At 39.6% G+C, this 25,556-nt stretch overlaps 1 protein-coding gene across 1 annotated transcript; it reads left to right on the forward strand.

Annotated features, from left to right (window-relative positions):
* The first annotated feature begins 926 nt into the window (after positions 1-926).
* Positions 927-24,853, forward strand: LOC113677777 (uncharacterized). Its single transcript, XM_089204572.1, has 10 exons — positions 927-1,414; positions 2,445-2,623; positions 11,676-11,924; positions 12,346-12,594; positions 13,687-13,906; positions 14,158-14,320; positions 15,000-15,155; positions 16,082-21,749; positions 22,097-22,702; positions 22,953-24,853. Exons 1-10 carry the CDS (start codon positions 1,051-1,053, stop codon positions 23,334-23,336), a joined length of 8,238 nt encoding a protein of 2,745 aa, XP_089060698.1. The 5' UTR covers positions 927-1,050; the 3' UTR covers positions 23,337-24,853.
* The last annotated feature ends 703 nt before the right edge of the window (positions 24,854-25,556 follow it).

Raw genomic sequence — 25,556 nt, forward strand, 5'->3', positions numbered from 1 at the left:
GTTTTGGAGACGGTTGTTCGTTCTTCCTTGAATAAAGTTTGGTTGTTCCATATTAAATGTCGTAAAGCACTGCTTCGAGCTTCGAATATTTCCTTATGTTCAGTTTGTGCATGTTTAGATGAGCATCCTAATTCACTTGGAAAAAAAAAACCTGAGAAACTTTTTGTTTCAGCATGCACTAATCCTAAAATAGTACTTTCCTACGTTCAAGCAAGTTTGCCCTCTAGAACCATTGAAAATTAGCATAATGGCGTTTAAGCAAAAAACCACATCAACAACAGTCCACGCGTTAGAAGTTGTAAAGCACTATTTCGAGTCTCGAATATTTCCTTATTTTCAGTTTGTGCATGTTAAGATGAGCGACCTAATAAAAGGTAAAATTACAACGAGGCAGGGGCATTTTGATAACTTTATTAAGAATTCACTGGAAATAAAAATCGTCTCGATTGCAAAGAGATCGCCAAAACAACACGAAAATTCTGAAACTTTTTGTCTCAGCATACACTTATCCTAAAATAGTACTTTCCTACGTTCAAGCAATTTTTCCCCTTTAGAACCATTGAAAATTAGCATAATGGCGTTTAAGCAAAAAACCACATCAACAACAGTCCACGCGTCAGAAGTTGTAAAGCACTACTTCGAGTCTCGAATGTTTCCTTATTTTCAGTTTGTGTATGTTAAGATGAGCGACCTAATAAAAGGTAAAATTACAACGAGGCAGGGGCATTTTGATAACTTTATTAAGAATTCACTGGAAATAAAAATCGTCTCGATTGCAAAGAGATCGCCAAAACAACACGAAAATTCTGAGAAACTTTTTGTCTCAGCATACACTAATCCTAAAATAGTACTTTCCTACGCTCGAGCAATTTTGCCCTTTGAAAATTAGCATAATAGTGTTTGTGTAAAAAATTACATCAGTCCACGCACTATCGGAAGTAGCTTTCTTCCCTTAGGAGCGAACAGGAAACTCATAGAGAAACCAGATGATTTGATAAGGTTTAAATTAGTAAGAGAAATTACTAAGCAAACAACTGAGAGAAACGCGATATGAAAATTATCATTTTGACAATTTGCTTTCTGCTCTTGTGCATTGGGATCAATCCGATTTCTTCTTGGCTTTGGAGGCGAAGACGAAGACGACGAAGAAGTCCACCTCCACCTCCATGCAATCCAGTAAACTGTCAGGTTGGGAGCTGGAGTATTTGGAGTTCTTGCTCCCATTATTGTGGAACGAGTGGCACACAAACTCGCACGCGACGGAAAACTTCTTCCGAGGAATGCGGTGGACAGTGTCCATATAGTTTGAAAGTGACGCAAGCGTGTAACAGGGGTAACTGCCAAAACGGCGGTACCCCGAATAGTGGTGGATGTAGTTGCCGATTGGGATACGGAGGAAAATGTTGCGAGAAAGGTGAGTCTACTTCCTGAAAAAGGTGGCGTATTCAGGCTGCGAAATGGACTGATGTTTCGGTGTGAGCATCTTGAAAAAGTCAGTTTAGACTACTCAAACTCATAATTTGCGACATGTTGAAATTTTCTGCAACTCGACGCATCGTTGATCCTTTATTGTGTACAATTGCTTCTAAAACGCGTGTTTATCTAGCTTATTAAATCGCTATTTCGTGTACCTCTTCGGCTGTATAGTATCTTTCCTGTTTCAAAACTTTGCTCAAAACATCGCATAGAGATCCTTTTATTTTGGAAGGGCGAAAATCGTATGCCTCTTTGTTTAACAACATTACTCTTATTTTAAAAGGTATATTCTCACTGAGATGTTGCCTTAGGAAAATTTCAAGGAATGTTTTGGAATTTAACAAATTGAACTCGAAGAAAAGACTGTTCAGCTATCCCAACTGTTTAGGAAAAAATCTACGGAATACGAGGGTCCAGGACTGGTAAACATTTGGCCTCTAGCTAAGATAGTTGAATTCGGGACCAATGAAGAATGAAGTTATTAAATCATTTATTTTTTCTATGTGTCGATTAAAAAAAAAAAAGAAAAAACGAGCACACGCCATCAAAGTTAGCTTTCTTTCCCGGGGCTCGAAAATAACAAATCATTCTTGGTTCTTATTCACGCGAAATAACTCCATTATTGATCAAGATTGTTCAGTCAAGATGGCTAATTATCAGCCTTGCTCTCTTTTTTGCGTTTTAATGTACCTCAACTTAGCCACGGTCCAGAAGAACACAATAAGAAGAGACTTCGACTAATATCCAGCCATCTTGACCTCATCTTGAATAACGCAGTTTTAAATTTATAAAATGAAAATTTTTGAAAATTTTTATATCAAATGTGATAGCAAGTTGTAATGTTCAACAATTTGAGTGTTTGATCATTATTACTGTCATTAATATTTCTTTACAAAATATAAGTAGCTTGCAAATTATGGCTCATGAATTGAAGATCTTCACATTTCCATTTTTCTGTCTTTTAACAGACGATAATGAGTGCATCAACAGTCCATGCCAACATGAATGCACCAACACATATGGCAGTTACACATGCAAATGCTATTCTTGCTACACCAAGCTGGGTACACAATGTGACTTGAGGCAATGTAAGATCAACAACCACTGTCACGTGTATGGTACAGTGAACCCTAGCAATCAGTGTCAGGTAACATTTCTAAGACTTTCATATAGATTTAGCCAAGCCTAAAAGCGGAGCTCTGGTTAGTTTATTTTCCAGCCCTCTATTATTCTGAATAAAAACTGAAATAAAACTCTTCATCACTGGCTGTAGAAGAGTTTCTTTAAGGAGGTTTAGAGACCAGTCCGGGGGATGGGCAGGGGGGAACAATTGACGAGGTCTGGAACTTGGGGACGATGTTCTCACAACTTGCAAGGCGATCAACACGCATGCTAGTCAGCGGTATCATCAAACAGCCTAGGACCCTCATTGTTGTTCCTGGTGTTTAAAGCAAATTTTCGAAGGTAGGGAATGTTTTCTTCTTCAGATGAAGTGTATGATGTCAGCATCAGTGAAAATTAAATTCCATTGAACGTGACTCAAAATTTCGGTTGGGAAAATTGAGCCAAAATCGAAAGAAACGACGGTAAACTTCTTCGCGTTAGCACTACTGGTCGATTGAGGAGTGAGAACAGTGGGTCTGTAAAACAATACACCAGAATCGTATGGGCTTCTCTTATATCTCCGCTTGAAGTTGCCAGGCATGACTGCATGCCCCACTGGTTTTCCCTAACATTTCGGTAACCCCTGCTGCAACTTCATTCCATGTGGGTGTCTTTAGGAAAACTTGAGATAGTACCTGGATTACATTTTTCCATCACAGAAATCAATTCCAAACGTCAATCAAGTTTTCTCTTTAGTTTAAAAGTTGAGTTGATGTCGTTATTGGCTATATTAAATAGGTTGAACATTTTTAGTGGTATTTCCTCGTGTTTGCAATTAATTGAATTTCCTGGAAGGTGGAGTTTTTGCAACATGAAACGCAACAATAAGTGTTATTGATATGTAAAAAGTTGTTATTTGACTATCTACTGGCAAGTCTTTGTATTATATTTCAACCCAACCATTTTCCACAACTTGTAAACACTATTGCAAAATAACTAGTCAAGGAAATGCAATTTTTGTGGCATATACAACATGTTTGAAATGCCATGTCCATAAAAAGCTATCAGGATTGAGAAGGGTGTATGAGGAAATAGGCTCTCTTGTCTTTATCATTAATTTGCTAATCACCCCTGTTGGCAACGTTTTGATAAGGTTAGCCTCTCAGGGGAAAGGAAATGAGGATTTAAATAGGCAGTGACTTTTTTCAAACCTAGAAACTAGTATCCCAAAAGCCATAATTGCGCCTGGTAATTTCCTCATTCTTATTCTGATAAACTAGTTTTAAGAAGGATGCAATAATTTATTACATAAATTCGATGCATAGGCTGTGCTCAAAACTTTGATATGACTATACTTTTATCGCCAATACCAATCCCTACACATAATAAAATGTCAGTTGGATCAGAGGAAAAAATAATGTGCCATACATCTGCAAGAGTTTATACAATTATTTTAATTACATTAATATTAACTGATACTAGGAAGTCTAGGAATATTCAAAAGAATATAGTTTGTTTGAAAAATTAGAATTCAGCATAGCCCTGATAATCAAGATTCCTTGAAAAAGAAATGCTTACTAATGAAAAAGCGAAGCAAACCTTTTTACAATACCTGCCTGTAACTGTACAGCAGGAGGTAGTAAAATCATTCAAAGTAGTCATAATCCCGGTTTTATATGTTGAAAACACAAGCACATGCAGATTTTCTGTAAACCTATAGTTCAAGCCTGCTGTGACTTCGAAATCTTGATGCATACCTCAAAAGTATAACAAATAAATTTTAAGTTTCTATTCATTCAGTTTAGGTTAGTGAGGTAAAATTGAGTCAAACATTCATACAATGACATGTTCAGGAAATTTTCACAACTAATTTATAAGGTTAGCCTACCCGGAACAATCACCTTCATTTACAATTTAGACCAGGGCCCAGTTTTATAAAGGGCGGATCATGCTATCCAACAGATAAATTGTTATTCAACAGATAAGTGATAGCAAAACGTATAGCATTATCCATGAGATAGAGTTTTATCCAGTGGATAGCGCTATCCAACCTTCGAACGACCGGGGCCATGTTTGTAATGATAAAGAACAAAAGAACTATCTGTGGTGAGAGGGCATGCTTCTCTTTGTTAATTTAAAGAAATACTGAGGTTATCTTTCCACAAGCTCAGCAGTAAGTGAGAGTGAACGAGACTGATATTGACTAATGTATGTTATTTGAATAAATATTAAGAGGAGGCTAAAAAGTAAGATATGGTCTGCACAACTCTTATTTTTATTTTTCAATCTATAAAGCTAAGGCATTTATATTCTTGCTTTATGCGTTATGCGGACGCCAATTAATTAAACTTTCATGGGTTAAAATATAAGCAATGTTCTCTTCATCTATGAGCCCTAAACATTATGGGGAAGGAGGCAGGTCAAAGTAAAAACATGAATTAAAAAAAAGAAGGGCCCCCATTAATTTCAGTCCTAGTTAGAGGAGGATCCTATCCTTTCCATATTCCAACCATTTAAAACTTGCATGTCTTGTGACAAGTTCTGTATATCAACATTTCGTTTGGGTATAAGTATTGATAAGAAACACTATGCATTAAAAAAAGATTTAGCAAGAGTATTTAATGCAATCTAAATAACAACATTACATGTTACAATGTAGTAACTTACACAGCAAAATTATATAATCACACAATTCCAAAAAAAGGAAGTCAGGTTATTGACTCACCTCCTTCAACTCTGAGGGCTTAAGGTACAGAGAAATAGATATGGCAAAGAGTTACAATTAAAACAAAGTTGAAAGTTTGAAAGCCAAAACATATGCATTATAATCATCAGACCCTATGCATCCTAGCAAAGAAAAGGTCAATTACCACCATAACTTCTCCCAAACGTTCATGCTTACACGATACAGGAAATCATTAATTTTTGTCCCTAGGTGGTAATGTACTAACAATAGTTTTACCGACAAAAATACATTTTTCTAACGTTATCTCATAGCATATGACTGTACAGGTAATGTGGAAAGTTCCTGCTTGGGGACTGACATTTCAATTACCTCAGCAAACTGTAATCATCAGAATTGCAAGCCAAGGTGTATTTACAATTAGTGCCCCAGTTTCCGCATTAGTCACCTAATTGCTACAGTAGAGTTCACTCCTCAGCTTGATCATCCTGTTACATGTGAAAACATCAAATGTTACCCACATATTCAAATAATTACCTGAATCAAAATTTATAGGGTTTGAATAGCTTGCTTTCTTTAATTGTGCTCCAGAAATGGTATATGAAATTGTCTGAATACTAAAAATTTCAGTAGCGTTGAAGCAACAACCCGATTTTAACTGCTTCGCTGCCGCTGAAACAACGATTAGTGAAGAAAGTACATATTTTAATATTTTCAATTCAACGCAAACAAAAATCTTTATAAATGGTAAATATTCACTTGTGTCGGTATCAATTATTGTGTGACTAGCTTATGATATAAATGAGGGAGGGGAAAACACAACGCAAAACCTGAGCTCCTGTCAAAAAAGTAATACCCAGGCGTAATATAATAATAGAAACGGCTTATAAAATCATAAATAAACAAGGTAAGAGTGTTACGTTAGACTTTTTTACAAATTGTTGTGATTTATTCCAATTGACGGTGGCGACAAGTAGGCGCACATGTATATTTCATAGTCGCTATCGAGTAAATTTTGTCAGACTTTGAGTTCGTCTCAAGATAGAACAACACAAATACACAAAGAAATTTTTATAGTAACTTTATAACCATCCTTTTGTCTTATAAAAGCTTGAAGCTCAGTAGATCGTGTTATATCGGTCATTGTTAAAACTGTCTTTGTTTTGATGCTACTTTTAGACATAGGAAAAGTATGTAAAATAAATATTTCTTTACCAGCTTCAATAACGACAGGGGATTAAGTTTAGATGATAAAACAAAGGATTATGTTAACAAAATTACCGTAGGTCTAGTACATTCGTTACATGAGGTCACACAACTCGTGTAATATTCACGGTGAAAATTTGCATATTTGGGCGGTCGAACGAAAAACGTTATTTCTCGAAAACTAAAATAAATTTTTACCAAAAAAATATACCACAACTATTAGAACATATTGGGCCACAAAATATGAAAGTAGGAGGGAAAACAAATTTGGGTGACTTGCCGCTGTTTGTTTGATGCATGCTGACATCAGCTCTTAAGTGGTAGTGAAAAGAAGGCCTGAAAAATAATTCAGGCCTGTACGGGATTTGAACCCATGACCCTTGCGATACCGGTGCAGTGCTCTACCAAATGAGCTAACAAGCCAACTGGGAGCTGGTCATTGTGTTGGTTCCAAATAAACCCGTGAAGTGGTGAATAAACGGTTGCGAATATATGAAAGTCATATATTTGAACTGCGGCTAAAGACGTGAATATGAAAGCGATCTTCGCAGTAATGAACACTACTCAATTTTATTTGATCAAAAACATGAAGGGCAATATAGAAAATTAGCTAGCACAACTCAAGTTTCCCTTCTATAGTATTCTGTTATGTTTTTTGTTATCATATGGTAAAGTTTACAGTTACCCTCACTTCACTGTGCTCTGCTCATTTGTTTGTTTGTTTTCTTAACAATCTTAACTACACTGTATTGTTGCCGACAAATGCAAGGAGTGGCATAGAAAGTGTGTACAGTTATTAACCCTTTAACCCCTGAGAGTGACTAAGTCATCTAATTTCTCCTTTCAATATCATCACTGAATCAAACATTAAGTTATGAGAATAAGGGAAATGATAAACAACTGAAAAGTCTCTTGATTGTTAAAAAAAAAAACCTCCCAGCCAGCACATTAGGAATTGTGTAGAGAACAGTATGGAGAATATGCATACTGATGTTAGGATGTAAAGGGCAATCAGGTGATTATTTTTATATACGTAGATTTTTGCTTGAATATGTGATTGTGGTAAGTGCTAGTGCCTAATAAACATCATTTTGTGGTTTTCTACTCTTCCACCTGGTAGGGTGCCTTGACATAAAAATTTAAGTTCAGCGCCTTTAGTAGCTTTTTTGGCTACAAAGATCAACAAAGAACAACAGCCACACCAAAAAGGCTTTTTAGAGACACCTATACAATGGTAGATACACACAACTGACATGTATGAGTAAAGCATTTCAAGAATTAAAGAAGTATGGTTGTCAATTTGCTTTTCATTACTTGCAAAGAGCTTATTTCTATCATCTTTGAAAACTCCTGTATCCCCACTTTCAAAGAAAAGCATTTCCCATGAAAATTTTAATATTAAAGACATAAGCTACCAGCAGCAGGTTTTCCCATTGTAAGTGTTTCATAATATCAGATTCTCATCACAATTGTTTTGCTACATTTGAAAGCATGAGAATATTTTAATCATTAAAATATAACGAAATCCCCAATTTTAACCCTAAAAAGTCCCACTAGAGACCTACACAGAATTTCTCCTCACACTATCAATATGATATAAAGCAGACAAGTAATGAGAATAAAGAAAAATATCAATTACAGGATTATTGGTTGATCCAATTCCAAATGTTCCAAACTAACATCACATGAATTGTATGGCGACACTATGGAGAATTACTAACGAAATCTTGGGAGTAAAAAAAAAAACTACTAAAATATGGCGTATCTATTCACTTAGATTTTAATCATTAGCTGGCACACAGATAAAAAAGAGGCTTTGTGAAAAAACCAAGGAAACAAAATTTAAGATTCAGGAGAAGCCCATGAGACTAAATAGTACACTGATGTTCTCACCTGAATTCAATCTGGAAAGAGAACTCTGCAGCACTTCTGTTTTATCTTCTCACACTTCAATTATAACACAAACTTTAATTATTTGCAGGCAGGTTAAGAAAGAAATTAAAGGAATTGATGTATGTTACATAAAGGGAAACCTCTTTAAAAAAAAATGGAGCAGATGCATATTACCTAAATGTCTATGCTTCTGAATACAGCTACAATAGGTTAATTTAAGCAGTTATCTACATATGTAAACCGGGTGCAATATACGGTCGTAAAAGCACTTTTATTCTAATCTTCCTCCTTATAGGGTGACTTATGTATCAAATATATCAAGTTCAATACCTCCAGAGTCGTAAGCCGGGCTTTTGGGGCTACAAAATAATAAAATAATCAACGAGTTATGCCAGGCAAATTCACCGCGAGTCACTCAAGTATAGTTTCCTAAAATGGTATGGACAGTTTAAAATGAGCTTCACTTGGGCTACATATACTGATTTATTGTTATTAATTCCTTATAAAATTCCGAGAGTGTGACTCAATTAATCTGCAAGAAAATATCCAAGCAGGTTACAGAAATGGTTCACGAATTGTAAACTCGTGTCAACAAAACTCCCCAAAATTATGGTGCCGATACGAATAAATAATCACTAATGAAATTCCGAGATCGTACCTCAATGAATTCAACAGAAAATATTTTTAGAAAAGGTTACAGATAGGGACTCTCAAAAACCGCTCTAGAATTCGAAAATTGTAAACAAGAATTATGTACGCTAACTATGTGTTTACCAGCGTGCTTGTGAGCTCAAATTGCCAGGGCCCCGATTAATTACACGATCACAGCTCGAACGCCTCCTGTAAAATGTGATGACTATCAGTTTCAGAAATTAGTTCAGTTTCCAGAATTAGGAAAAAATTATCGTATCGCAGGTATGTTCATCATAACCCAAGCATTAAGTACGTCTCGAGATGTGGAGCGAAGAGAAAGTGGCTCCATGTTTTTGTGAGACAAACCGCTTCTTCAAGTTCGAACGAATCGAGCAGAAAGCATGAAAACATAGCGCTGAAAAGCACCATGACCAAACAATGAAATTCATTCTTCCCACTTCAGGATTAACACCATTTTACCCGTGAATTTACTTGCTCTTCACATTTCAATATTTCACATGACGATATTTTCAAAATCAAATTGCTGCGTCAGACTTAATATAAACATAAACATCGCCGACTCAATCTCATAATAATTCAATTTTGGGAAAGGCTATTACTTCGTTCTTAGGGTAAAACGACAAACCTTCGACAAAGCGCGATTTTTTTAAATGAATAATGTAACCCTTGCGATAACCAACTGAACAGAGAATTGTAGAAACTTGCTCACGCCGTTCGCTATCATTCCTAGGCAAAACATAATCCGTAAGATAACTTCTTTTCTCTAAATACCACTACTGCATTAAACATTCCAAAAGGTAGGACAAGAAATAATTTGAAGAATACTAACACTTTGAAATGTTATTCGAGAGATGAAGCCGTGCGAGAGTTTAAAAGCGATGAATGCAAAGTCATTGTTTTACCAAGACGTGATTTGAATTATAAACTAAAGCTAGTATCTAACGAAGATTGGGAAAAAAAGGTTTGAATTTTTCTCCGCATTAGCGTAAGCGAAAGCCCTGTTAAGACACGACTTACCTCCTCTTCTTTCTAGGATCCATTATGGTTCGCTTCTCTTTGTTGATGACTCCTTTTCAGTCTGTTTTCTGGAGCTCTTTGTATTTCCTTCTCCTTCGCCAGATATTCGCCTATTTACTAATGCCTTTTCTTGTTCTCTTCCGTGTTCCTCTCGCCGAATTCTGCCTATTTTAGCGTCCTTTCTAACTTTCTTGCGCTTTTTCCTCGACTTACCTTACGCCTTTTACATCTTGCTTTCTTTGGTGGCTCTGTCTCTTTCCTTCCAGCCTATTTTCACTCAAAACCCTTTCTCCGCGAGCTTGAATTATAGCAATTTCCTCCGGTTGACAAAGCTTTAGCTCTGCCGGTATCGTCGCTTTGCGAGTTGATTAAAAATTTCAAAACACTGAGAGCTACTCTTAGAACAACCTCACCAGTTTGATTTCACGCTCTAAACGCGTGTTACTAATTATTAGCTTACGCGGCGTCACAATTACTAGCTCATGTAAAGCCCTCGTATAATGCCAAACCGCGCACCCACGATATATTGCACACTTCATTAAGATCTGCCGGTATCTCCTGGCACTATTGGGGTATCCTAGTTACGCACGCAGTCGCGCCTGCGCATTACCTTCTCCTTTGCCCTTCCATTACATAATGGCTAAGAACGTGTCCGCAATGCACTTGGCCGCGCATGCTAAAAGAAGCACCTTGTACGGTCGGTAGAACGGTCGTACGGTCGTAAGTCTCAATTTTTTTGGCTTGATGGGTTACTATTACTACTATTTCGTATAATTATTGGGTTACGCGGCGCGTGCTGCGAGCTCTGCTGGCAACAACGCACATGAAAAAAGTTACTCAGTACTGATTGGTTAAGATAAATGCAGTTTTCAGGTAGCTCAATGCAGAAGAGGGTTAATTCAGAGCAAATAAGTGACAAACCAGACATTCTGATTTGTCAATAATCAAAAAAACTCACAAATAGCTAATCAAATGCGAACCTTGCATGTCGCAACATTTGGATACGCCAAAAATTTACGAGTGAAACAATGGCCGGCGTTTTAAGTAGGTTTTCTTTAAAAGAAAAATACGAGATAGCTTATCATAATTATGTAGAAGCAAAGCGTGCGTATCAAGTGCAGAAATAGTTCATTCAAACCGGCGTGTTCGGTCAAAACAACCACGTACCATCACAACAATAGGATACAATGATATTTTCCCATCTTTAAGGCGCAAAAAAGTTCAGAGTCCGGCTAAACAGTTCAAGGAATTGTTCAGTCTGTGTCGGAATCACTTTCGAACACAGCACCTAAAAAACAGCTCTAACAATGAAAACACTGTAAAAAGTACTGCTTTTTGGTTGACGGTTTGGTAGAACTGGTGTTTAGAGAAGGGCATCGCCAGGGACTTTTCCGTTTTTTCAATAACAGGTCTACACAAATCAAGAATGTGAGAGGTTACATAATAAAGAATAAAGTTTCATCAATAGCTCCTGAAATTGCTTATTCTCAATAAAACTATTCGTGGAAAAATATTACCCCCTCTACCTTGCGATTAAGTCCATGAACTCCTCAGTGTTTTACTTGCCCACTAAGCAAAGATAACCAAACTCTTCGTGATCCAACTGATGAATGTTGATGAATCGTTTTTTTTCGTTGGATAGGATTGTAAGAGCAACAACAAGCTCGCCTGGACAAACAACGATGCGTTATCGTGTACCGACCGCATAGCATGCACTAAAAATGATCGCTGTTCTAATGGGGTTTGCTCCGGCACGCCTTTCTCGTGCCTCCCGTGCGAGGAGTGCTACAATGACGCGTGCCGCGTAAAATCAGGATACTGTGTAATCAGCGAAAGTGGTATGCGGCAGTGTTTCAATCACGGTGCACTTCGACCAGGTCATCAATGCCAGGTAATATGGTTGGCAGCCTTGCATCTTTCATAAAATTAATATTGAACTTCCTGTTGGAATAACGGTGAAGCCCTTTAGGAAGAGGTGAAAAATGTGCACGAATACTGAATCCTCTTGTAAAGACCAAATGAAGGGAAAAAATATTGAGTATATCTAAGAGGGCTAAAAGAGGGAGGCTGTGTCAGTATTACAATATAATTTGGTTTTATCCACTGCGTTGATAATGTAAATTGTTTACCGTAAAGGATTTCTTAAGATGGCGTTTCAAGCGTCAGCCCTTCACTTTGACGAAGGGCTAAAGCTCGAAACGTCGCCTTCAGAAACTCTTTGTAATTATAATCAGGATTATTATGAATTGTTAAAATGATAACATATACACAAATCGTTATTGTTTTATTCACGCTACTTCCGATCTCCTTAGGAATGTAACAGTAACCATAATGATAGATGGACCAACAACAATAACCTTAAGTGCAACGACGCCAATCTGAAGACAAAAGACGACCGCTGTTTAAGCGGCTCGTGCGTGGGAACGCCCTACAACTGCCTGTCCTGTGAAATACACGACGGCAGGGGCTGTCCAATCGAGCCTGGATATTGCATAATACAACAGGGAGGCCAAGGAACATGTTACGCAATGTATCACTACAAGCCAGGAAATCCTTGTCAGGTACGCCACCGTTCAGACTACGAACTTTGTCTAAAGGGGTAAGTTTCTAAAGAAACTGTGGTGCTGCGTCGGTGGGAGAGTATAGCAGGTAATTTAATGTTAACAACTGAGTTGAAAACGTAAATTTGCCACCGTAATGGGTAAAAAAACTGACGTTTCGCACCATCGCTCTGACGAAGGGCTAACGCTCGAAACGTCAGTTTTTTCACCCTTTTTCGGTGGCTAATTTACGTTTTCAACTCAGTTGTTAACACTAAATTACCTACGAACTTTGTTTGTTTGTTTACGATCAGTTGAAATGAATAATATTTTGACCAGTGAATATTATTCAAAAAAAGAAATGATCCGTAAAGGTGAGCTGCAATAAAGAAATTGGAGAGAAAAATGTGAAAAAATAAGGCTTTGAGGGGACTCGAATTTGTCCGTCCCACAAATAGTAAGGATACAATAGGCCTTCGCGGGTGTCCATCATCAAAAATTCAAAAATTCTGCTGAACGGCAGTTTTGATTTTAACCCTTTTTTTTTTCAAGTTAAAAGCAGCTTCAGCACGCCGCGGCAAAACCTAATGGTTGCTGGTCGAGTTCAAGCCTAATTCACGAGCCTTCAACCGTTTCGGTGAGATTGTTTCGTTATTCTGCGGCCAGGCTTTTTTTAACTTTCACCTAAGGGCCTTTTACCTTTATTATTCTCCGTTCACATTCTAGTTAAACGCAGACAATTAGAAAAGATCTCCAAGTGCAACTGAAATCAGGAGATGTTTATGCGACCAGGCTGTTGTGCCGCAAGAAACCCTTTGGGAGTCATTCATATTGACATGATATGATTGGCTATTCACGCTTTGGCGGGCTGAAGAATTCAAGTAGAAAATACGTTTGTGTAAACAAACAGAGTGCGTTTCCATATTTTACCTAAATTTGTCATTACTTTACTTTACCGTATACTTAAAGGAGCCCTTCTTCCAACTGAGCTACAAAGTCAAATGTCGATAAAGAGGCTCCTCTTTCGTGTAAAGGAATCTCATCGCAACAAAATGAAATAAGTGATATTGTGACCTGCGGATAAGATTCAAGTATTTCTTTTGTTTCTTTCAGTGGTGTAACCCTAGCGATAGTACCAGCACGTGGTCTAATCGAGACGGCGTAGCATGTGACGATGGTAATCCATGCACACGTGCAGACAGGTGTCAAGGCGGCCAGTGCACAGCCACACCTTTCAACTGCGACCCGGTATGTCAATACTGTAATGGAAAGAATTGCGGTATGAAAACTGGATTTGGTTTTGCGAACAGCAAGTGCATGTGTACGATAGCAGGTGAGTCATATTGCTCCATGTTATACTCATTTTCTCGCAATTGATACCCGCTACGAGTAAGATACCAACACAAAATATGGTGCATCAATCCTTGATGGCTATTCTTTGGAATCAATTGCTAGTTTCCAGATATATAGCAGCTTTATCTCAATAATAAGCGTACAATGTCACCGAGCGGCTGGTATCTCGTTTTCATTGTCAATCTTTTGAGCACATGAAACTATCTGATAACTTTTCTGCTCATGCTGCAGGCCAGGACCATAGTAACCAGGCAGTGAATCCATCAAATCAGTGTCAGTGGTGTGACTTATACGACACAGTAGCTCGTGCCAATAGTGCTTGGAGTAATCGCCCTGCAATCTCTTGTGATGATGGCAACAGTTGCACAAAACAAGACACGTGTAACCTTGGCAAGTTAGTATCGTTAACCCTTTAACTCCCAAGATCTGATTGTTTATTCTCTCTTCTGGCTGCTTCACATTCCCCTGTAACTTAGTTACAAGAATTTGGAGTAAGATCGAGATAACAACTTCAACCTGATAAGCTTGAGTACTCTCATTTCCTGCTTGCTGCATAATGTATGGATATCATAGGGGAAGTTACATGTTAGTCACTTCCGGGAGTTACAGGGTTAAAGAGTAACGCCTGTTAACTGGCGAAAAAAATTGCTCTCTTTAAACAATCGCTAAAAGCCGAACTTGAGATGATAATCATGATCTTCCAAATATCTACGAGGTCTTTTCTCATTAAATTTTCATGGAGGCAAAACATAGGAGGCCATTCCAAATCGCAAGACGGAACTGAAAACTATATTCCTTTTTTGACAAAATAAACCCGTGACTTTGTCGATATGCTTTCCATTTCTCTATATTTTAATTAGTATTAGGGAGAAAAGCACTTCTTAAAGTTAATTTATGTATACAATATAATTAATTATCATTTTTTTCTTGTAATGTTTTACCTGCCACCCCCCAACATCAACCAACACCTTAGAGTATCAACTACCGACGATGTAAAGAACTGATGCGATACAGCTAGGGATTTAGAGGAACACTTGACTAAGAGAGGGGCCCGAATTTTATTGCCTTATTAGGTGCATTGGGCAAGGTTACTCTTGCCAAGCTTCTTATTCCGCCACAAGCTGTATCCAAACCTCTAAGTGTGTTGGTGACGGATCTTGCCGCGCGATCTTCAGGCCAAGTGGAGCAATTTGCCGCCCAGCTTTAGACGCTTGTGATCGGCATGAACGGTGAGAGATGACAGCATCTTACGACATTCATGATGGAAAGCAATTTTAACTTCTCGAAATCCTTTTTTGCTTGATTTGTTATCAGAAGAACCTTACTGATATGCAAGCCAACCTCCTCACCTATCAGACGCCATGCCAAGCCACAGTTAATTTGTTACGAAAATTTCCAGCATTGATGACCGGCTATGTTACTAATTCCCCCAAACTCTATTGACTAGTCTAGATAAACTCAATTTGATGTCAAAAAAAAATCAGCATACTTTGTTTAGTTGAAAATACGATTTTTTTTTTAGAGAGAGAGAGAGAGAGAGAGAGAGAGAGAGAGAGAGAGAGAGAGAGAGAGAGAGAGAGAGAATCGACTTTCACTAAGTTAAGCTAAGTTGCTGCCTGATTTTTCACCCTACATCCTGCGGATGAACAACGAGTAAACTCAAGACGGTGACAATTTTGGTCACCGGAACTGAACGGTAAAAAAATGGTTTGTGGAAGCAAGTTCAGTTTTAATGCGAGATGTAAGAAGGAGGAAAAAAATAACAAAAAGCAAGAGTTCTCGCTAAGTTGGTTTCATGAATTCATGTTAAGGAAGCTAATCCTTGAAGAAAATGAGAAAGAATCAAGAAAAGTACTCTTAAAGAGCATTAAACAGTCAAAGATGAGCATTAATTAAGTTTCTTTTTAATTCTTCCTGTTGTCTTTTTTTTTTCTAATTATAGCTTTAAGGGAAAAACATCATTGCATTGAATCAGGGCGGAGCTTCTCAAAATCTCTAGCTTTTAACAACAGTCGTTGCTGAAACACATCTTTTCCCCGTTGAGTGAAGGCACTACTTTATTTGGAACACAATGCATCCAATGCCCGTAATAATTACTTTTTTTAAGATTATTCAATCCTGTTAAATAATTCTTCAATGGTTAAATTCTCCGCAGGTGCGACGGAAGTCTTGGAACATGCCCTGGTGCTGAGACAGATAGTATCGCCTTAACAACCGGCACAGCACAACTTAGGGACCAAACATTTCAGTCAGTCATTCACTCTCAGTACTATACAGATAAACTTTACCTTCAGATGACAGGATTTTCCGTCTCATGTGGCGCATTGACACTTCAATGGTTTCTTTTACCAGCATCTTCTGCTTGCAACAACGCGTCTAGTGTGACTGGAACGTTTTCTAATAACAATGTCCAACAAGCGCTGTCAGGATTAAATCTTCAAGATAACAGCAAATACAAAGTTTCAATACAAGCTTCTGATGTAAGAAATAACATTCCACAGCTTATCTGCAGCGGCGAGATTACAATTGACACATCGACGCCTAAAGTTGGGTGGATCCACGATGGTCCCGGAGCTGACCTAAGCTACCAAGCCTCCAAGTTCTTGCAGGTAAATTGGGGAGGATTTCAAACAAGACATGGAGTTGCTAAGTATGAGTGGAAAGTTCTCCTAACTTCTTTTAACAACAATCAGACAACTGAGCTTAAGTCATTTACAAACGCAAATTTAAACACCAGTGCAAGCAAGACCTTCAGTAGCGTTACAGACGGCTCAAAGGTGACATTCGTCGTTCGCGCGTTCACAAAAGCGGGCTTGTTTTCCGACCTCACTAGCGATGGAGTCATCATTGACACTTCCCCACCAATAACGGGCAGGATCTATGATGGCAATCAACTTGGTATAGATCTCAAGTACGCCAAATGGACAACCACGTTTACCGCAAACTGGGACCTTTTTACAGATCCTCATTCCCCTATCTCACTATATACATTGGCGATACAGCGGCTAGGTGCTGGTTTAATCACGTCATTCCAGTCCACAGCTCTGAACCTCTCCTCAACTGCAACAAACCTGAATCTTGTTTCTAAGGAAAGCTACTGCGCGGTCGTCAGAGGCTATAACAAAGCTGGTCTGTACACTCAAGTCAAATCAGACTGCGTGCTAATAGACCATGATGCTCCACAAGCTGGTGTTGTTAGTGATGGCCACATAAGTGATGTAGACTACCAATCAGACAATACCTTGATTGCAGCACACTGGAATAGTTTCGCCGACGGGAACAAAGGGAGCGGAATCGTTGAGTACAAATACAGAATAACAGATAGCAGTGGACGCATTGTTGTTTCTTGGACGTCAGCAGGAAATGCGACAAACATCACACATACCAAACTGATGTTAGGAAACCACGCGAAGTATTTCGTGACTGTTAGAGCAATCGATGCAGTTGGTCTAACCACTGACGTCACTACTGATGGCGTTACCGTGGATACGACTTATCCTGTGTTCACTGGTCAAGTCAAAGTAACCGGTGAGGATGACTTCATTAACGGAACACAATGTGTATACGTGCCAAGTGTATCGTCCATATCAGTTGACTGGGTTGGTTTTTCTGATGCCCACAGTGGTCTCAAGCGCTACGACTGGGCTGTTATGCCCTTGGGCACGTCGCCATCAAACTCAGATTTCAAAGTAGTGTCAGGATCTAGTCTGCCGACTTCTGCAACATTTAACAATCTTGCACTGTCCGAAGGAAAGGCATATCAAGTCATCATAAGAGCATACAATAAAGCTTTATTGTATAAAGATGCTCATTCAGTCATTGTCATTCCTGATGCTACACCTCCGTTCCAAGGAATCGTTTACGATGGGCCAAAATTTGACGTAGATATCGAATATCAAGCAGACGTGGGGCATGTTTACGGTTCCTGGACAAAGTTCCCAGAACCTCACACTGAAGTCAAGCAGTACTATTTTGCTGTCGGTAGCTGTGTCCCTGGTAACTATCATGTAACGGGAAATACTTTCCTAAGAGTTGAACCTCCTGAGGCTACTTCATTTATGTTAACTAACATCACACTGGCAAATGGTCAAAAGTATTGTGTCAAAATCAAAGCTGAAAACAGAGCTGGATTGATAAGCTTCGAAGTGTCTTCGGATGGCTTCATCGCCGACGGGACTCCTCCGAACTTACGAGCTGCGCAAGTGCGTGACGGAAGTTCAGGTTCTGACATCGACCATCAAGAAAATACCACAGTATTGTCAGCAGAATGGGATGGTTTTGAGGATCGCGAGTCTGGAATCCAGTATTATGAGTATGCAGTAAGCAGAAATCGTGGAAGTACTGCAGGTGTGTCTCAGTTTCAGAGCGCAGGACTAAATAACTCAGCTACCGTCCACGGTCTTTCCCTAGCTGATGATGTCTATTACTTCATTATTTGTGCTGTGAACAATGCTGGACTACGCGACTGCATGAGCTCTGACGGAGTGCTTATCGATATTAGTCCTCCGAGCGAAGGTATTGTACACGATGGAGTCATTGAACCAGATCTAAAGTATCAGCCGTCTCTGTCAGAAATGGACGCTAACTGGGAAGGGATCTGGGACTTAGAGAGTGGTATAGAAAAATTTGAATGGAGTATCGGCACAAGCATAAGCGACAAAACCAGTGTTCAAGACTACACAAATGTTGGTCTTTCGACACATGTCAGAAGTCAGAAAGTCCTTACTTTACTCAGTGGAACAAAATACTATGTGCATTTAAAAGTGACAAATCAGGCTGGCTCTGTCAGGGAATTGGTTTCAGATGGTGTCATTCCAGATAGGACTCCACCAATACCGAGTACGATTCTTCCAGGCTTCGAGTCACAGGCTGAATGGAGGTATAACGAACAAGACAATACTTTCTACTCGGCTTCTGAATCTAACATCGCAGTTTACTGGAAGAGCTTCTCCGAGCCCGAAAGTGAACTTTGGTACTACAAATGGGCCATAGGTACAAGTAGATGTGGAACTCAAGTTCAAACATTCATTAACATTGGCCGGTCCAACTACGCCAACACTACGATGACGAATCTAATCTTTACGCCCGGAGTAAAGTATTACGTAACTGTAACGTCTCGAAACCGAGCTGGTCTCGTCTCGCGATCATGTTCGGATGCAATGGTCTTTGATGGCACACCACCGAACCCGGGAGAAGTTAAAGTTGGACAATCATCACGTCAAAATGGGAGGAAAACGTTTCTCAGCAACAGCAGCATCGTCGTTTCGTGGGTCGAGTTTAAAGATATAGAAAGTGGCATAAAAATCTGCAACATCTCCGTTAGGGACAAAGCGGAACAACTTTTATTTCTTGAGAAGAGCAATGCATCCTCTGGTAATGTTTCTCTGTCTTTGACAGGTCTTCTTCACAGTGAAAGTTACAATGTCAGTGTAGTTTGTATGAACAATGCAGGTCTCGGAGCTTTGACAACTGCCATTTTTACAATCGATAACACGCCACCTATTCAGACAGGTCCCGTTATAGCCGGGGTATCACGCAATCCGTCATTCCAATATCAGTCGGACACAGAATCCATTGTTGCCACATGGTCCCCATTTGCCGAATACGAGAGCGCTGTCCAGAATTATCGTTTTGCCATTGGTACTCGGCCTTACCAAGACGATATCGTCAGCTTTGCGAACGTGCATCTGGCAACGCAGGTAACCAAAAACGACCTCGGCCTTTCCCATGCAAACGTCTATTACATGACAGTTATAGCAACAAATCTAGCGGGTTTAAGTACAACAATTTCTTCGCTTGGACTCGTCATAGACACAACTCCACCATTAGCTGCTGACAGTGACGTTCACGATGGCCCGAGTGGGGATGACATCGATTACTTTTCACCAAAGATGGCCATTGAGGCCCAATGGAAGAACATAAGAGATCCAGAAAGTGGCATAGTGAACAGCAAATATTGTCTAGGAACCAAGCCTCGCGGTTGTCAAATAAAAGCAATGACAGATATTGGAGCCAACATGTCAATTACCTGTCCGAACTGCCGTGCTTATGCGGGGGAGAGAGTGTATGTAACGGTACACGTTACCAACGGAGCTGGTATTTCTGTGACACGCAGCTCTGATGGAATGCTTTTGGATACAAGCCCGCCACTGATGGGTAATGTCGTTGACGGAAACGATGCATTAGGAGTGGACTATAACATTGTACTTGAGGAGTGGAACGTCTCTATGACTTGGTTTGGCGTAGAAGATGCCGAAAGTGGCGTGCAATCATGTATGTGGATTATTGAGGGTGGAGAGAAGGGCAAAATCCTTCAATTTGATGTTACAAATAACACAACCTATGGGAAAAGAAATGCCTATTCGAATTCTCAGAAATACGCTGATCTTAACCTCCTCAAAGAAGCAACCTACTACAATGTACTGACATGTTGGAATAACGCGAGAATGAATAGAACTGTTCGATCCAATGGTTTTCGAGTAAAGTCTATCTGGCCCATACCGAATGTTGTTAGAGATGGACTTATAGAAGGTGTTGACGTCGACTATCTGACCAGTGTAAAGAATGTTGGTGCTAACTGGGATCCTTTTATGGACGATATGATGGATCCAGTCGTTGACTATGCGTGGGGTATAGGAGCAGCTCCAGGTGAGGATGACATTTTGCGTTTCACCAGCATTGGGCTGAGGACAAGAGTTCAGAAAGACTTGGAAGGCATCGTACCAGGTCTTGAAATCTTAACTTTAGGTCAGAAGTATTACAATACCATAAAAGCCACTTCTTCTAAGGGACTCAGCAGTGTAAGCTCGTCTAATGGCTTTACTGTTGACTACACTCCCCCCCTGATAACAGAGGTCATCACCAACCACAGAGTCACGGACAACGAACAAAAAAGCGTTGAGATAGATGTTTCTTGGAATAAGGCTAAAGACGATGAAAGCGGTATAAAAAGCAGTGCGTACTGTTTGGGAACAATACCCCTCACTTGTGTGGCTGAAACAATACCTGCAGGTTTGTCTACTTCGGGTATGATTAGCCCATTTATGCCTCAAATCCGCGCTACATATTATGTGACTGTGTCTGTTGTAAACAGAGCCGGTTTAACGTCTGTTATGTCGTCAGAAAAACTGATATTTGATATGACACCGCCTTCATTGGGCGTTGTAATAGATGGGATTGGCCAAGATGTCGACTTTATAGATTCGACCAATACCCTGTCGTTTCAGTGGGACGAATTTGAAGATAAAGAATCAGGTGTTGCTGGCTGCACGTGGGTATTGATCGAGCAATCCGTCTCACATAACAGCTCCTCTTTTGGAAATGACTCATTTGTCGCGCAGAAAGTCGTGGAAAGCAGTGGAAACCTCACTGAAGAAAATCTCAGTCTTGTTCCTGGCGCTCGCTACACCAGTCAAGTAACCTGTACAAACGGTGATGGCTTTAGTAGCACCTCATCGTCGGATGGTGTTGTTGTTGACGCTACCGCACCAAATGCTGGTTTAGTTCACGACGGATTATCTCTCCTCTTTGATGTTCAGTTTCAATTCTCCACGACAGCAGTAGCGGCATTATGGGAACCATTCCGCGATCACGAAAGTGGCATAGCAAGTTATCGCTGGGGCCTTAGAACCAGCCCTGATAATGATGACGTCATACATTTTACGGATGTCGGCATGATGACTTCAGCGATGGCCGGTAATCTTACCCTCGCACACGGAGTAAGGTATTACATTACAGTGGAGGCCACGAATGGTGCTGGAATGACGTCGCATGGATGGTCTGATGGCTTTCTCGTTGACACTTCACCACCTGAGTTAACAGAGGTATGAAGCATGTGATTATTAATGGGAATAACTATGGGATGGTCTATGTACTATGAGAAGTCCGCTTAGTCTGTACTTCAGTAAATATCCCTGCTGTAGCGTTATGAATACCTTATTTGTGGATAGCATAGTAGCTTGGAGCAATGGTTGCTTCATTGCTTCATACATGTTACCCTCCATCTCCTGGAAATCATTTTTAATGGTAATATTTTCTGTAATTTCAAGAGAAATATTTCTCGTCCACCAATTCAAATCAAAATGTTTGGCTACCCAATTCAAATATTTAACATACTTTTTAGTCTTGATTCGTGAATGTTCCATCTAATGATCTTTTTTCATCATTGAAGCTCACGCGTGGTTCTAGTTTGTGGCTTGGACCCGAGGCGAAACTTCATGCCTCTTGGAAATCATTTGATTTCGAGAGTGGCATATCGAAAACAGCATTCTGCGTGGGAACAGTTCCCAATGGCTGCCAGGTGAAATCCATTACTAAAATAGCCTACAATGCGACAGAAATCACTTGCAATGACTGTAAAACAAGACACCAAGAGACCTATTACATCACGGTGCGAGTACAGAATCACGCAGGGCTCTTTACGTTGGCAACATCGGACGAAATAAAAGTGGACTTCACTCCGCCGTCTGTTGGCGAAGTGCTGCCGGCCACCGATGTCATATCATGTGTACCAAACTGTTCTCTGATCTCAAACGTCACCTTCTTCCAGGATGAGGAAAGTGGGGTCAAATCGTGCAGTTACGCTATTCGAGACAGTACTCACTTAATAGGCGATTTCGTAGATAATGGTTTTAAAACGGCCATAGTAGCAACAGGGCTCTCGTTAGTGGCGGGTGGAAGGTACTACACTGTTGTGAGATGCGAAAATAATGTTGGACTTGTCGCAGAAAGAGTATCTTCCACACCGGTCCTGGTTGATCATACTCCACCCACCAAGGTAAGAAAATATGGCATGAAACCAATAATGTCTAGGCAACGATAAATAAACTAATATTTAGTAGTTTTTGATCCCGATCTAGTAATCAGAAAGTTTTCGAGGAAACGACCGTAGAAACGCGGTAATCTTCGTTGCATTTTTTAATTACTGCTTGATAAAAAAAGAAAATTAAAGTACCCGTTTCCAAAAGATCTCTTAATAAGGTGTGATAGACGTTTTTGTTTGTTTTTTGTTTGTTTTCCTTCTACAGGGCTCGGTAATAGTAAGCCCAGACCGCACGCATGACGTTTTTGGACTTCACTCCAGCTGCCACCTTTTCAATAGAACACTGCGGGCTCACTGGTTTGGCTTCTATGATGAAGAATCAGGAATAAGCGGATTTCGAGTTGCAGTTGGCAAACATCCATACGCAACAGACGTCCTTTCCTTCCATGATGTCGGTGTCACCACAAATTTCACGTTACCTTTAAATGGCACGAGCACATTGTTTGAAGGTAGCATTGTGTACGTGACAGTCGAATCACGCAATTCAGCAGGTCTGGCAACGCAAAGTACATCGCCTCCCACAAGGTTGATTTCAGCAGATAAGGAAGAGTATATAGCGGAAGGAGACTTTTTCTGTTATAATGTTTAGACGGAACGCAATGATCATTTGTAGCCTAATAGAACTGTTTACAGAGAATATTACGCGGCTGCTTGTAGATAAGAATTCTAACAGGAAGTTTCAACATGCATCGTTTATTCATCATTTGCTCATCATTTGTTCGTTGTGTATATAATTTTGAAATATTCAAATCATAGGCAGTTAACAAACACATTAGAGCTCAAGGTCGGGTCGTATTAGCGGATTCTAATATTTTCTAATTTTACGCGAACACAAAATTTTCGCCCTTTCCAATTTTTGGCGGCGGTCTCGTCAAAACAGCACCAATTGATTCATATGTCAATCACCAAGCCAGCTCACTCTGAAGGGAGGTGGAAAAATTCTCGCGCAAATTGCTACTGAGGAACTGATCCTTTTTTCTGGATAATATATTGCGTTTTGGTTAACGCTTGCGCTACTTGTGCTGACTTTAATACTTGCAGCGGAAGGAGAATTTCTCGTTGAAGCCATATTTCCGCCAAACTGCCGCCAGTATAACTGTAACCAGGATACAAGTCACAGACAATTGAATAAAATCGGCGCTCAAATTCGTTTGGCTCGAAAGAAAAAGAATCAGACCATGCCATCGCGCGCCAAACTTCTAGACTTCCCAATGAATTTTTGTCAAGACATATCTTGCATATCATGACAGCTAAATAGTTAAAAAAAAACACGAGTGTTTGTTCTGCCAAAATCTGGAAGCCTCCGAGGTAGGACAGTGGCGACAATTTGGCGATTTGCAAGAATTTTCTGAGTTTTTCGAATTGGCGGTCGCACTTATTTTACACTACCTGTTGACAGGGTTTTACTTAAACAAATAAAAAAAAGCTTTAATGCGACCTACGCACCCGGCTTGCATAGACACCATTCCAACTTCTGACTTAAAGTGAAGTATGTAGGTCTTTTTTTCTTACTACAAAATAAATGGAATTCAACTTGATGCTAGTAAGGTAGTAGATCCTCCATAAGAAAAAAAACGTTCAGTTGAGGGACATGGCAACACCGAAGACCATATTATCGCCACATGCGCGTTGAGCATAGGTTTCATGAGAAATTCTGATGTTCTGTTAGCTTCCACTGGCTAATACTGAGACATTTATCACCTTCTCCTTAATTTTAATGTGGAGGAATAGCAAATACTTAAATTTGAGTAGAATGTATTACGACTACATTGAAGCGATTGAAGCGATATATGCAAGTTTTCACGCCAGATTAGACCTAGCTAAAATCCTCTTTCCGAACGGAGCGACTTTAGTAAAATTTATGCCTCCGGGCATGGCGACTTCTCATGCTTGCTTTTTGTGGGCAGCTGATTTCCATTTTCCTCTCCATTTTCTTCTTTTTTTTTTCTGTCTCTCATCCTATTCCATTTACGCTCGCTGCAAATAAACAAGTAACTTTCCTGCAAGTCTGCTATAAGCAAGAATGAAGCGCAATAATTTTGAGGGAACGAATTGTATTAGTATTGAAATAGAAGGAACAATAAAACTGACAGGAGATTGTATTGAGAACTGTTTCGGCAAAGTCTTTCCTAACAACCGCGAAATACTGTCGAACCTCGATCTATGATAATTTTCTTATTTGTATTGAACATATTATTCAATACAGTATATGGGACAAATCACGTGAAAGAAACTCAGTTCGTTGGTTACTTTAGAAGGTGCTGTCCACACTTTCCGATGACACCACACAAGCAAAAATTCAAGCGGTAAGGCTATTTCCGGAAGCACTTTGGAGGCTCTATGACATCTGTTGAAATAATTTTCAATTTATGCTCGTTAGAGATGAAGCCAATTGTCTGTCAAGTGCTCGCCTATGGGAGGTCAAAAATTGTAAACAAGCATCTCAAAGAGTGGTCTCTAGAGAGGTGGTCGCTTACGAGAGGTTCCATTTATAGTGATTAGACTTGAAAACGTTTGGTATTTTGAAATAGTGGTCGCTAACGGGAGGTGGTCGCTCACGAGAGATTGTTGCAGAGGGAGGTTCGACTTTTTCCATTTTTCCTACACAGCAAAACATATAGTAAAAGTTGAGCAAGTTTAAAGTTGATTTACATCAGACATTAACGCGGCGCAACTTGAGAGAATTATAGTTAGCACACTGTCGAAGAATCGTTCTGGTGACACGAGTTTCCAAGGAAAATTCCGATCAGTATCCGAATGAAACAATTTAGTGTTGAATAGTAATTCATGTTTGCTATACTTCTGTTCC

Source organism: Pocillopora damicornis, chromosome 4, assembly GCF_964200805.1.
Source record: "Pocillopora damicornis chromosome 4, jaPocDami1.2, whole genome shotgun sequence".
NCBI lineage: Eukaryota > Metazoa > Cnidaria > Anthozoa > Scleractinia > Pocilloporidae > Pocillopora > Pocillopora damicornis.

Bases quoted from the DNA above. Each gene is read 5' to 3' on its own strand.
- LOC113677777 (XM_089204572.1), top strand. From the start codon at position 1,051: ATGAAAATTATCATTTTGACAATTTGCTTTCTGCTCTTGTGCATTGGG. The intron at 11,925-12,345 runs GTAATATGGTTG...CGATCTCCTTAG, and splicing joins GACCAGGTCATCAATGCCAG to GAATGTAACAGTAACCATAA. The intron at 21,750-22,096 runs GTATGAAGCATG...TCATCATTGAAG, and splicing joins CACCACCTGAGTTAACAGAG to CTCACGCGTGGTTCTAGTTT.